The sequence below is a fragment of the Paroedura picta genome, chromosome 3 (assembly GCF_049243985.1).
Source record: "Paroedura picta isolate Pp20150507F chromosome 3, Ppicta_v3.0, whole genome shotgun sequence".
Taxonomy (NCBI): Eukaryota; Metazoa; Chordata; class Lepidosauria; order Squamata; family Gekkonidae; genus Paroedura; species Paroedura picta.
The window spans coordinates 148905052-148920006 of record NC_135371.1 but is presented as its reverse complement, the minus strand read 5'-3'; the positions used below and the strand labels follow the sequence as shown (position 1 = coordinate 148920006).

Here is a 14955-nt window from a genome sequence, read left to right as displayed (position 1 = left end):
AAAACTAAAATCCTACTCTAGAGAAGAAAGCAGGCAACACTGTATCTCTCTACTTTCACATGGCAATGATTCTTATGTGACTTTCATTGCCAATGGAGCATTCACATTTTGGTCCCCCCCCCCACACACACACTTTCCCTGCCTCAGCCCCCCATGACCCCCATTCCCTCCCCAATCATCCGAGGACTTTTTCAGACTTATGAAAACTTAGAACTAACATATCACTTTCATATTATAAAGAGCTATTTGCTACGTCCTCTGAATTCCTGCCTTTCTTTTTGTCACAATCCCCTTTTGTTATGGAGATATAAAGGGAGAGATGTGTTTCTGCAACAAAGAGGGGATAGAGGCTTACTGAAAAAATGAAAGATGAAATTTAGAGAAATAGTTCTACAGCAGCATGCCAGTCACCTTTTTGAAAACAACAACATCCACCAGTTTCAGGAGGAAATATAGAGGGGGGGGGGAATGGTGCCAATGTGGTAAGAGCATGCAAAAATCTGCACTTTCCTCTCCACGTGGCATATGAACACATATCTTCCCAAAAAGATTGTGCCAAACCAGATTTTAGAAAGATCACAGGGACGTGGAGGTAAGCACATAAAGTGGATGTTTAGGGGATGATGAACTGTTAAAAAAAATATTGTTCAGATTTGGAAAAGTTCCATGTTTAAGCGAGCTATCTGTAAACTGCCCGTGGCACCGCGGGCGCCACGGACTAAATAAAACCGTAAGGGGTTCTGGGGCGGGATGTGTCCGGGATGAGGAAGGGTCCAGATTGGACCCTTCCTCATGACAGACAATTGGAGGGACCAATCGGCAGGCGCTTTGCGCCTGCCGATTGGTCCCTCTGATTCCCAGCCCCAGGAACTGAGTTGCTCCCGGCCTGACGCCTGAGGAAGCCCCTGGCAATCGCGCGGAGCGCGGCTGCCGGGGGCTCCCTGCCTGATGCGGCCTGATGCTTTCTGCCCTTCCTGCCGCTCTCTGCGACGGAGCGGCTGCCGTGGCGGAAGCGTGGTGGGGCACATGGCGCTGGGTTCGGAGACGCTGTCGGAGCGGCCGGTGCAGTTGGCCATGCTGCTGGCCTTCGCCTCGGGGGTGCTGGTGGGCTGGTAGGCGAACCGCATGCGGAGGCGCTACCTGGACTGGCGGAAGCAGCGGCTGCAGGATCAGCTGTCGGCCACGCAGAAGAAGCTGGACCGCCGCCTCCTCAAACAACAATACCGAGCCCCGCAGCCCGCCGCCAAGTCGCTGACCGCCCCAAAGCCAGTGGGGCCGTCAGCCCAACAGTCCAGAGGCTTCTGCTGCGCCGGCGGCGGTAGCAAAGTTCGCAGCCCCATCAGCGGCGCCGCCGGAGACGTCCGCGCCGCCCCTGATGCCCCCGTACCCAGCAGCTATGCCTCCGCCGCCTCTTGCTGCTGCGCTGACCTCTGCTGCTGCCGCTGGGCCGAAGCCTCCTTCTCCCGTCCATCAGCCAGCCAGCCAAGCAGCCTTGCTCAGCAAGGCTGCAGGGCCTGCCGTGCGGCCTGTGCGCCCACTCCGCGGGGCGGGGAGAAGAGCCTGAGGAGCTCGCAACGAGCGGCCAGGGCAGCCGGAAGGACGGAACTCAGAGAGGGAGGGAGAATGCCTCCAAATGGCTCTCCGCTCTTCCTCCCTCCTACGCTTTAGGTAGGCTGCTCCACGGGCGGGGGGGGGGGGATTAACTGCTAGCGCCCATTGCATTTCAATCTGCAATGGGGTATATTTCTAGTGTTTACATAAATTGGGTAGGGATTATAGTTTTCCTTGTATGGAATTCAATATGTATGGAAGGCTCCCTGAGTCTTTGGGGAGGGCGGCATATAAATATAATAAATAAATAAATAATTTTTCTTGTTCTGTTTGTGACTGAATGAAATTAATATCAACATAACCACACTGGAGTAGGAGTGCCTGGACTTGAGTCTAGAGTAGAGAATTGCAACATTTATTAAGCATATTCCTCCCATTTATTGGCAATTCAAACCTTCCTCTCCCTTTTCTGTCTGAACACTTATTAGAGTTTGTATCCACAAGGTCAGCAGCTTTTCTACTGCTGTAAAGAATTAGAAACATTCATATTTGGAAGAAAAGACATAGGTTCCTAGGAATGTTATTGATACAACAGTTTTGATTCAGTGTAAGGTGATGCCCTTGCAGATTTATACTCCACCATTCTGTTAACAAAAACGCTTCTGGCTTCAAAGTGATAAACCTCATGCTGAGAAGATTTCACAGGTGCTCACTAAATCCAGATTGTGTTGATGTGTAACATGAAGTCCTTGGTATCCATAGCCTCTTCATGCTTCTGCCTCTTCTTTTAGGATTTCCTAATCATGTTTGTCCACCATTTGGCTACCATTGGACTTATGACCTTCTCTTATATGACCAACATGGTACGGGTAGGAAGCCTAGTCCTGTGCCTTCATGATGCAGCAGATTTCTGGTTAGAAGTGAGTACACCTGCTTCCATTTGGTTTGCTGCCTTATTTGTCCTAATGTGTTTTCATCACCAATCTCATTTGTATCCAAATGCAGTCTCCACAAGAGGGAAGGTAAATGCTTTTGAATTGGTATGATTGTGTGTAGACTTAAAAATGGGTGCCTTCATTTTAGTAACGTATTTATCTTCCTTAGAGGTATTGTCATTGGTTTGGAGAGGTGCAAACTCTTATCTGACAACAGGCTTTTTTGTGACATTTTGGGGTTCCCCCCCATGAGGACTCTATAACATGCAATCCTGTCCCTTTTCTAATGATTTACCTGAACTGGTATGCTGTGCAAAATGAATTCTGCCCACCATCTATCTTGAGCCTTGGAGCATTGGTTTCTGGAATGTGTTTTTTATTCTAATATAAGAGAACTAGCTTCAAAGCCTGTTCCTAAGAATGGGCCCTGAAAGGGTCCCCTCCCCTGGCCCCTGGCCAGGCAGCTTAAGGTGGCTTTGAGCGGATGGTGGCTGATCAGCTCATTAGCAGGGCCGAGACAGAGCTCCTTAGCAGTCAGCTAGTCAGCTCCCTAGCAGTCTTTAACGAGCAGTCAGCAGGCCCAGCCTAGCAGGCTAAGAGGCCCACCACCACGACCCTTTGCCCAGGGCCCTCTCACCTGCTGCAAGCTCCAGGCACTGAGGCGTCTGAGAGCAAAGAGGCTAGAGTCCCGGCAGGGCAAAGCTGGCTGCACCCTGATTGGCTTTATTCCAACTTGGACAGCCAGACACGTCCCACCGCCTAGGCTGTTTCAGAAATATATAGAGAAACAATAATGGATAAGGATTAGGGAAAGGATTGACACTTAAAAGGGAGGGCAAATTTACCTATTAGACAGAAACAAAGAGTGTTCCTAGCAGGGATTGAACACAACCGTGTCATTTTAAAGTTCCTTCCCTAAACTATGACAAGATATAATAGTATGAAGAAATAAATGAATCTGAGTCTTGAATCTGGGGTCAGAAATGTTTTTTTGGAATGGCACAAGACCATTAGGTCAAATTTCATTTAAGTAAGTAACTTTTTCTCAAGGGAGAGTATAATGTATGATAAACCATGTAATCATATGAAATGCTTGCAGGCTGTTTATCATAAAATAAACAATTCTTAATTTCTCCCATCAGATTTGTTATTTAAAAAAACATCCTTTTTCTTGCAAATCCCTTCCATTGAACACTTAACAACTTTATGATGTGCTTAAATATCTGTTAAGTACACAACACCACTTTTGAGTTTTTCACACCAATTTTCTTCCTCTGAGTGCTCCATTCCCTTCGCTTTGTGCACTTCATCATGTAGACCATAAATTTGATACTAAGTTTTTTGTCTTTTTGTATAATGTGGGTATTCCAGATGCACTAGCTATAAGAACCATATAGCCTTAATGCTCTGTTTCCTAAATGATGGAATTTACTGTTTTGGCAGCTGGAGTTTTTCTAATGCTTCCCACTTTTCCTAGGCAGCAAAACTGGCCAATTATGCCAAGTATCAGCGATTTTGTGATTCGACCTTCATACTGTTTAGTGCTATCTTTATTGTTACTCGTTTGGGGATTTATCCTGTCTGGTAAGTATCTGGGAGTGGTATAAGTCAATTACCTGTGCAAAGGATCTGGGGGAGAGTTACAAGCCCAAAGTGAGATGTCTAAAACTGAGTAGCTATATTCCATTGAGGTCCTCAGTGATGGGAATAATTGGAGGAGTGTGATGAGTAGGTGCCCATTAAAGGTTCAGTTGTCTGTTGAGCAACAGAGATGGTAATACAGGTGAGGACGTGACTTGATGCTCTCTTGTGACAAAATAGTTAAAGGTGACCGTAAGGTAGAGACTGATCTCTACAAAGTCGCTCAGTGCCGTAGTAACACCATCAAATGAAAAGAGAAATGCAGCATTCTCGTTAATCTCCATTCTGGGCATCCATCCTATTTTCCCAGAATTGTGCATTTAACTTGGATCCTGTAGCAGTAGTAGCAGTAGTAACTGTTTTTTTTATACCCTGGTTTTCCCTTCCTTTCCCTTCCTCTCTCCACAAACGATATCCTGTAAGGTAGGTGGGACTGAAAGCTCTGTGACTTGCCCGAGGTCACTCAGCTGGCTGCTTGTGGAGAAGTGGGTAATCGAATCTGCTTCTCCAGATTAGAGCCCTCCACCCTTTAACTGCTACACCACGTTGACTTCCTAGTAGTTTTATGTTTAGAAGAAAAATAAGAGTTGGTTCTTATATGCCACTTTTCTCTACCCGAAGGAGTCTCAAAGCAGCTTGCAATCGCCTTCCCTTTCATCTCCGCACAACAGACACCCTGTGAGGGAGGTGAGGCTGAGAGCCCTGATATTCCTGCTCGGTCAGAACAGTTCTATCAGTGCTGTGGCAAGCCCAAGGTCACCCAGCTGCCTGCATGTGGAGGAGGAGCGGGGAATCAAACTCGGCTCACCAGATTAGAAATCCTAACCACTACACCAAGCAGGCTCTCGGGATCCCCAGGACATCACCGAGGACATCACTTTTTAAAAAAATGAAAAACATACAAGGTTCATTCTTTTTCAATCAGTTGTTGGCTACAGGTTGATGCATTTTCCTGACAGTGATCCTATTTGCATTGCTGGAATTCATGTTCAGCTAGATGGATGTGTGTTTGTTGCTTTTCATTTTTGTCTTTGTAAACTATACCCAGCCTCGAATCATTCTCATTGGAGGAGTGTTGCCACTGATTCCTCTTTCTGATACATAGGTGATAGTATCCTAAGGGAAAACACCATGAAGTGGCTTCTGAGTAGTTTTTCTTTAGGAGGTGGGCCTCCTCATATTTACAGAAACTGCTCCAGAAAGTTTAATGTCTCGCTTTTCCAATCTTCCCAGTCACTATTACTATTTGCACCCTTTTCTGTTGCTGCTATGTACCACAGTCTTGGCCGTCATGATTCATTGTCAAAGCATATGCCATGAGCACAAAGGACAAGCAGTGGCCTGCAGGGCAGCATAGCTTTGTGTGTAGATTCATCATTCTAGTGCACTCTAAACATAGATAATATTAGGTTGTTGTTGCTGTTGCTGCTGGGATATTTGCATTGTAAGAGTAGACCAGACATTTCTTAAGACCTTCACTGGAACATAGCTATTAAGTATTTCCCAAATTAGCATGGGGGGGAGGGAAAACAGGTGTTCCTAATTGATGTAGGATCCTTAGGCCCCTAGGGGCCACTCCACAATAAAGCTCTGATTGCTCAAGGAGACCATTTTAATAATATGGTAGCTTCTGCTTGTTGGAGTCACGCTAAGAGCTAAAAGCACCAGAAAACTATGGGGACTTAAATTAGGAAAGCAAAATGCTTCTGTACCCATTAGAGAATCAAATTGATGTTCTTGGTAGCCTGCTCTTCAAACTTGTTCCTGAACATAGTGTTTAAGCCTTTATTTATCCCTTGAGGTATGCTTGTGTCCTGCTTGTGTCCTTCTGCGCTTGCTGCTGAGTAGTATTCTTCCATATTAGCAAAATGCTATTAGAAGTGTGTATTTTTCTGGGCTGTTTATTCATGCCATCCTCACATCTGATTATACGGTTTTCCCTGGGGCAAAGGAAGGATTTAAAGTAAGAACTGCTTTGAGATGTCACTGTGCTACTTTCTGAGGAGCACAAAGTAAACAAATCCTCATGGGCTGACTCCACTTGCCATGGTTGGGCCATGGCAATCAGCCTGTATTGTTTTGTCACTCAGCAGACTGTTGCTGTGCATTAAGAGAATTGGTGAATCTTTAATGCAGTTTCCACTGGGCTTATTGTAATCACCCCAGTTTCCTCTGGGAACCAGTTTATCTCAGATTACACTGGGAGGTGACTTTGTTCTTCCGCTGGATGCATGCTGTGAGACTGCACTGCTGATATTGCAGTCTATTGCTTCATATAGAAACTTTTCTCCCTTTTGAATGGGAAGGTCCTTTATCTGAAATTCAGAAGGCAGCCTGATAATGAAGACCAGAGGGAGTATATCAGCTAGCTCTAAAGGGTGCCAATTATAAATGCTTTCTGAACATCTTCTAATTTTTTTAAATTTTCCATTATTCCAGTTCTAGGTTTTTCTCAGCTATATAAATAAAGTAAATAAAGAAATGTGATAAATTAAAACACAGCACACTTTCATGGCTTGGAAGATGTCAGATTAAAGGAGGAAGAATGCAGAGATAGCAGGATTTTATGGTTGTTGGGTAGCATTCTTCTGTGCTCCAGCTTCTGTGCTCCATGGGGGTATGTGGCTGGGGCTCAGCATGTCTCAGCGTGATTCTATGCAGGACATATTTTTAAAGCCTTAAAGTTTTGAGTGCAGCCAGACTAAATGGTGCTGCTCAATGAACTTGCGCATCTCTAAAATTCTCTTTGTGAAATAAAACTCTGAATTCAACCCCTTTTACAACAACTGAGAGCAAAACATCTCAGAAAATACAACAATCCTGTAACAACACTTGAACCTGCGCAAAACCATGCACAGTATTTTTTTTTTAATGTGACCTTGTTGGAGAAATGACCCCAAAGCATATGTTACCAACTTGAATAAGCTGTGAATCACGTGAATAATTTCAGATGCTACCAAGTATTCACTGAAATAATCTTGACTGTATGGATAGGTTTAGAAAGAGATTAACTGGACGGGAGGTTGAGGAGTCCATGGTGAGATCTTTCTGGAACTTTTTTTTAAAAGTTAAATTGCAGCTTTGTGTAATCCTGTTTCAAATGACTGCTTGATGGGGGAAGGTTTTAAAAAAGAAAAATGATGCCCCTTCTTCAGCATTTGAGACTTTGTAATGGAGAGGGCACACTATATGTATGTCCTTTAGAAACAGGATGAATTGGTGACCATTTCATCCTTTCGCTCAACTGTGGAATACAAACATTTGTGGGACAGTATTAGTTAAAAGCCTCAACTATTTCAGGAATTTCTGCTCACCTGCTGGGATTCCTAAGATTGGAGGTGTCAACATTCTGGGAAGGACAAGCTTGTTATGCTTTCCATGTTACAGTCAGTTTTGTTTCCAGTGAAAAGTTGGGAGTTGTGGGAAATAAGCAAACCAGCCAGTGTTAACAAGCTGTACCTTTCTTTGTCTTGCAGGATACTTAATACAACACTGTTTGAAAGCTGGGAACTGATTGGCCCTTATTCATCGTGGTGGCTATTCAATGGACTTCTTCTAATCTTACAAGTTCTACATGTTATCTGGTCTTATTTCATCCTCCGTGTTGCCTACAAGGCCCTGGCACGAGGAAAGGTATTACTGGCTAGCTAGATTTTGCTTTTTTCCCCCTAACCTTAAAAATCTCTCTGCCATAGCTTTTTACCTTCTCAATAGGTTCACAGATGCCTCTAGTTCTAAAGAAGGAAGGACTTATGATAGTGATTTGTGTCTTTAGTTTCCTTGTCATGGTTATGTGCCTTTTTTGCACCAATAAAAATTTAGGCTCTACCCCTACAGTAAGTTGCATAAATCAAGTTAAGTGCATAATTTACTTGGTTTCCAAAATTAAGCATTTCACATCAGTATCTCTAATTTTCAATGGGGCCATACCTATAATAATTATAATAAACAACTTTATTTTTGTATCCAGCCCTTCCCTGGTGGGATCAGGTTGGGTAACAACAGCTTTTAAAACAGTCATATAAAGATTTGATTATTAAAACATTTAAAACTGCCTTCTCTTAATAATCTAGAACAGGAGTAGTCAAACTGCGGCCCTCCAGATGTCCATGGACTACAATTCCCATGAGCCCCTGCCAGCATTCACATTTGCTGGCAGAGGCTCATGAGAATTGTAGTCCATGGACATCTGGAGGGCCGCAGTTTGACTACCCCTGATCTAGAACCTTGCTGAGGGTTAGTAAGAGTTTGGAGGGTTTCTCTCCCCCCCCAGTAGATGAATTCTCAGGTAGGGAGGTTAGTGTTGGTTGGTGTTATTTCCTGGCCTGAAACATAGAATCATAGAATAATAGGGTTGGAAGGGACCTCATGGGTTATCTAGTCCAACCGCCTGCACTCACAACCCTATCATTCAACATAGGCATTTAAATCTTGCAATTGTAGCTATGAACATACCACACCAATCATCCAGAAATGTGAGAGATCTCCAAGTTTGTAGACACTTGTAACCTTAAGAAACAAATGTTGTCTATAGTGGCCATTACTAGGCAATCACAAGAATATTGCCAGCCTTCAAGCCTTGTCAAAAAAGAGCAGGGGGAGGGGAGGGAGCCTGTTTTGATGTAGTAGTTATATGTGGCTATTTGGGAGACCCAGATTTAAATTTAAATTCTAATTCTGTCATGGAAGCTTACTAAGTGATCTAGGGCCTGTTCCTTACTCCCAGCCTGGCCTGTCTCTCAATGTTATTCTCAGGATGAAATGGAGAACAGGAGAGTGATGTAAGTCCTCACTGGTGAGAAAGGTGGGAGATAAATGAAGTTAATAAATATAGCTGAATATGTAGGGGCAGATAAAGGCAGGGACATACCTAGTGTATTTGGCCCCCAGGGCAGGGGTAGTGTTGGTGGGGCTTGGTGATGTGGGTGGAGTTGTGTGCTTGGTAGATTTTGGAGTTAGTAGAGCATGCACCTGGCCACTTTCTGGACAACTTCCACCCACACACACCATTTGCTCAAAGATGCTTGGCCAGGAGGCCTGCTCCCACCCTGTTCTTCTGTCTGGGCCTAGAGATGAGCACCAGGTAGGGCAAGCTGCAGGCACCTGCTAAGCAGGCAGCCAAGCCAGAAAAGGGATGAGCGAGTGCTGGCAAGCCTGTGGCTGCTACAGCTACCTGCATGCTCAGTCTCTAGTGGCTGATGGGGTGGGGCTCATTGTTACCACAGCCTGAGGCTGAGGGTAGGCAGCAGAGGATGTGCAGCTAACAGGGAGCCTAGATGGAGGGGCAGCCAGCCCGAGAGTAGCACATGTGATGTCGCCAAGTGGGCTATTGAGGCTGCGGCGCTTTGCAAATGTCTGCTCAGCACATGGCCTGCAGCATGGCTGGGTTGACAAGGTGTGCTGGTGGTGGGAATTGGAAGGCTGTGGTGATGGCCACTCAGGGCATCATTTGGGAGGGTGGGCGCCCATCCTGTGTGGCACCGAGGGCACGTGTCCTACTTGCCACCCCCTAAATATGCTACTGTTTTTAACTGGGTGGGAAAGAGAGAGGATATGGGGCTGCCAGGAGTCAGGAAATAATTAATAGTGTGTGAGGAGAAGCAGGGAGAAATGAGATGGCCCCCCACAAATTCGCTTGTAATTTAGAATTTCTTGGAAGGACTTGCATGAGAGGTCAGTAGAAAAGGCACAGAGAGGGAAGTAACTTGCCCAGCTATTTTTTTTGGGGGGGGGGGATATGACTCTCTTCAGTGTATTGAAAGTCCATCCACTGACTCCTAGAAGCTCTGTTCATCCCCTTTTTACTTCTTGAACCTGCAGACTTTGTATACCTATACCTACTTAGGCTGGCCACATGTCTTTCTCACAGCCAGTAACATTAAGGTACAGCTTAGACCAGTCAGCATGTATGCCCATTGCAGAGGTCAGGCCCCCAGTGAGATGAGCATAAGCTTGTTACCTGTTCAGCATTCTCTCAGCTGGAGGAGATGGGATGCTTGACTGAAATGGGAAATAGTCTGAATTCTGGCACTATGCTCACCAAAACAGCACTAAGTACTAAATGACTGAATCATGTCACAGTGTTCCAAATTAGTTATTCAAAATGTCTTCTGCTAGTCATAGGGAAGTATTCATAAAACAATGGAAGCCTCTCCTCTTCTTGAAGATCATACTCTGATACTTCCTCTGTGGATTCGTCCATAGATTTAAGGCCAATGAGAAGTGTTTTCGAAAATATGGAAATAGAAAAGGAGAGTGTCATTGCAGAGTATACTAATTAATGGAAACTGGAATACCATGACACATTGGTGGAATGTCCCATCTTTTAAACACAAATGTTGCAGGTTCAAGGCAAGGATATCCTGCAATGAGGATCCTGCGTTGTAATCATCTAGTTTAAGACAGTATGTGCTCGTGTTCTTCAGGCAGTTCACTGTGCTACTCTGAGGAAGTTCTACTTCACTTTGCTAACTACTGTGAATGGCAATCTTAGCTCTAGGTACTGAATTGATCTAAGGCAGCGGTCCCCAATCACTGGTCCGGAGACCGGTCCCAGTCCGTGGATCAGTCGGTACCGGGCCTCCTCATCCTCCTCATTCTCCTCACCAGCTGCTGCTTCAGGGGCTGCCCTGCCACTCTGCCGCTGGCTCACCTTTGGTGTTCTTCAGTGGCTGCCGTGGCTGGGGATCCCCCCTGGCGTGGCACGGCGTGGCACCGCGCAGCTGCTGCTGGCAGCACCCCCCAGCAGGCAGTGGGAAGTCAGGGGCACCGGCGGGAAAGCAAGTGGAGCAGGGGCTCAGGCAGTGGCGGCGATGCCCCTTGGCAAAAGACTCCCCCCACCCCCCTGGGCCTCGGTAAAATTGTCAAGCATTGACTGGTCCCCAGTGATAAAAAGGTTGGGGACCACTGATCTAAGGGATATCATTAGCTCCTGACTGGAATCCTGTAGAACCGTTTATCCAAGTACTGAAAGAGCTAAAGCACCTTGCATTGAACTCCTTCTGCAGAGGTGATTGCATAACCACTGAGTACAAATATTGTTACACCTTAATCTGCTTTTGTGTACATGGAAACTACTAACTTGAAGAACTTTGGAAGTCAGTGCCATTGAGAGAACTTTTTTCCCTAAGGGGAGTGGATGAGAGAAGAAAGATTCCTGGTTAGTAGTCAAATTAGTTCTTCATGCCTTGAAGGAGAACCTTTGCTTAGCCTAAGGGAAGCGTGCTCTTCTCTTTATGGAAGGTTTGGTGGGGTGAGAAGGAAACCTTGATGCGAGAAATAAGTGAGGGTCACCTGTTCATACAGCACTGTTTGTGAAAAATGTGTATTTATTTTTAAAAAGAAATTAAATAATTTTTTTTTGTGAACACCAGTTTTCACAACAGTTCGGTAGAAGTTTTGGCTTGGATCCTAAAGCAGGGGTAGTCAACCTGTGGTCCTCCAGATGTCCATGGACTACAATTCCCAAGAGCCCCTGCCAGTATTTGCAAATGCTGGCAGGGGCTTTTGGGAATTGTAGTTCATGGACATCTGGAGGACCACAGGTTGACTACCCCTGGCCTAAAGGATTTCTGCCTTGACCTGGTTGGACCAGGGTAGCACACTCTCACCAGGCCTTGGAAGCTAACCAGTATCAGATTGCCAGTTCTGGATTGGAAAATACGTGGAGATTTTCTTGGGGGAGGAGTGACTGAGGAAAATGGGGTTTGGTGAGGGGGGAGCAGAGTATAATGCCACAGCTCACTCTCCAAAGCAGCCATTTTCTCCAGGGAAACTGAACTCTCTCGCCTAGAGATCAGTCGTGATCCTGGGAAATCTACCACCTGGAAGTTGGAAACACGAGCCTTGTTAGCATTTAGATGTGAGATCGCCAGAGACATCCCAGGTTTCTGGCATTGACAATACCATCTTTGAATGTCTCTTGCCTCGAGAACCGTATGGGGTTGCTGGAAGTTGGCTGTGATTTGTCAGTGCTTTCCACCATCGCCAAAGGAATTCTGTCAGTGAAGCAACGCTTTTTTGTCTTTGCACTCCTCCTGCAGCTTAATCTTCCCCCCTCCTACAACACTTGAGGGATAGAGGATATTCCTGTCTTCCATCAGCAGGAATTCTTTATGGGATCCACCCCTTTGTGTACAGTTTTCAACATAGTGCTTGCTTTCGAGGACTAGTTTACTTTGAGGAAATTCTAATTCTTTTCTTATTTTGCATTTTGGATTGGATGCTTCCTGCCCTTTCTTTCCTTTGTTTCATACTTGCAATTTAATGTAATACTTGTGTTTTAATTCCTCTGGCTGCTGAATGTTTGTAGTTGACCTTCAAGTTGTGGTGTCTTGCAGGAGGTCTGCATCTCTCTCCTTTTCTTGCTTTTCTCTTAATCAGGTGACCTAGTCAGGGAAGGACTCTCCTCTGTATTCTCTCTCACTCCTTTTTTCTGTGCCAGATTGAAGCTGGATCTCTTCCACTTTTTGTATGTAAGTGTAATCTCTGCCATTGCTGCTGCCCGGGTGGGTGGGTGGGTGATTTTTTTTTAAACTTAGCTTTAATGGTGAAATTCTGAAAAGTGTTTAGTCTCAAGCCAGCCACTGTTCAACCATCAACATTTATTTAAAAACCCTTGTAATCTGAAGAATGGTTGCAAGAAAGTCAAAAGGTCTATACTGACATAATTAATTGTTGTAGACGACCTTCATCTCTGTGTAAAACCATGATGTGATCCATCCTGTTGCTATTTGTAATTTTTATCCCATGCTCCTTTATAAGTGAAATAAAAGTGACATGGAGAATTATAAACTTCACAGTACCTAATTTCAGGGTTAGTCTTTCAGCCATAATAAACAGGAGCCTTATAGAATCTTAAACAGTAAATTGTGGTCTTTTAAATATTTTTATGCACACATTTACATTATAAGCCATCTTGAGCTCTGCAAAGTTGAAAGTCAGTCAATGCATGATTTAAATAAATTAATATTTTATTTCAGCATAAGCTCGAGCCCACATCATCAGATTATGAGTGAATTTGCTCTTTGTGATTATTTTTTAAAGAATTATTATTGGGTCAAGGGGATTAGGTAATGCAAGCAATACATAATTGCGCAGCACATAATTCAAATGTATTATTGCAGAGAATAGTTGCTTAATGAGGATACCAAATACTTAGTCACTATAATTCCCCATCTTCTCCCTGCCGCCATCAAATCATAGCCTACGTATGACAGCCTTGTAGGGCAGAGATATTAAACTCATTTGTTACAAGGGCCAGATCTGATATAAATATCAGGCTGGGCCACGTGTGCCAAAAATGTAATGTCAGATCCTAGAGATAAAAACTTTATGAAGGACATGGGCGAGCCTAATTAACAATATTATTTATTCAAAAAGAGCCTCTTGTGGTGCAGAGTGGTAAGGCAGCAAACAAGCAGTCTGAAAGCTCTGGCCATGAGGCTAGGAGTTCGATCCCAGCAGCCGGCTCAAGATTGACTCAGCCTTCCATCCTTCCGAGGTCGGTAAAATGAGTACCCAGCTTGCTAGGGGGTAAACGGTAATGACTGGGGAAGGCACTGGCAAACCACCCCGTATTGAGTCTGCCATGAAAACGCTAGAGGGCGTCACCCTATGACATGACCCAGTGCTTGCACAGGGGATACCTTTACCTTTAAAGATGTGTTAGTCTTTTAAGACTTTTCAGAATATATAAAACACTGGAGAAGCTTGTGGCACAAAACAGTGCATAATTTGAGCATCCAGTCAGGTTAACACTTGCTTAAATTGAAGTCCCTTTGCTGCTTGCAGGTTTGTCTTGGAAGGTTGTTCCATGGGATCCAAAATTGCCAGGACTCAATAGGGTTCATCTTAGCGGCAGAGAATAGAAGCCTGAAACTGAGGCTGTTCCTGATGAGCCTCCTGGGAAGGGGTGGGGGTTAAAGGGGTGGGTTTTGACTGTTTTAAATTGTCTTACGGGGTTTTATTGGGGTTTTTACGTTTATTGTTAGCTGCCACGAGCCTTTGTGGGAGTGCCAGGATATAATAATAATATAATAAAATAATAATAATCTAAGAATAAATAAATGATAAATGATGTAAAGGGATTGGCAAGGATCTCTGTGGGGGCAAGGATCCCTGGGACAGATGGATCCAGGCTATGGACTACTGAAGATTAAAACTAGCACCAGGTACAGTTGAAATACCTTGGAACTTGGAGAGGGGTACAGCCCTACCAAATGGCATTTTGAGTGCCTGCATCATGACAAAGCATAATCACAAATGGTTTTAAAGTAGAATATGGCTTTGTTAGTTCATCTATCCTCCCATTTGGTTTTATGATCTTGAAAGTATATAAAATCCAGAAGCTCCTAGGCAAAAGCACGGTCTTTGTAGCACTGGGAATAAGCTGCAGTTTGCCTTAGCAATCATTAACTTGCCACAGCCAGTTATCATACTGTTCTTTCAGCGTGCCTTCTTAGGACTGTTCAAAGTCCACACGCCTGGCGAGGAGTAATCAGGGGTAAGGTTAGTCCGAGCACGCCCTGTGCGTGCTTGCAAGAGAAGAAATAGCAGCCATGTTATGTAAAGCAGTGCTATTAGTTGTTGGCTCACAGGTGTAGGATCTGACCTTGGCAGGTGTTATATGTAGTAAGGTGTCAGTGGATCAGCACACTGAAGTCTTAAAGAACAGTCTGGTTTGCTGGTAACACTTGGTTCCTTACACCTGCAATAGTAGATTGCCACCTTGTGGTAAATTATATAAACAGAACAGAAGGTGACATTAGATCTTGTTGCTGTAGGTACATACAATTGTTCAGTTACAGATTTAAGAGTTTTGTATAAC

General features: G+C 44.6%; 1 protein-coding gene and 1 pseudogene across 4 annotated transcripts in view; both read left to right on the top strand.

The window, feature by feature from the left end:
* CERS5 (ceramide synthase 5) overlaps positions 1-14955 on the top strand; it is a 49556-nt gene that overhangs the window by 30971 nt on the left and 3630 nt on the right. For 3 of the 4 annotated variants that reach the window (XM_077328651.1, XM_077328653.1, XM_077328654.1), the window contains 3 exons: positions 2343-2471; positions 3964-4070; positions 7604-7760. In XM_077328651.1, coding sequence (XP_077184766.1) covers positions 2343-2471; positions 3964-4070; positions 7604-7760 — 393 coding nt within the window. Of the gene's footprint in view, positions 1-2342; positions 2472-3963; positions 4071-7603; positions 7761-12509; positions 12602-14955 lie in introns of all 4 variants that reach the window. The other variant, XR_013229541.1, reaches the window with a different exon arrangement.
* LOC143833163 (uncharacterized) lies at positions 791-2328 on the top strand (annotated as a pseudogene).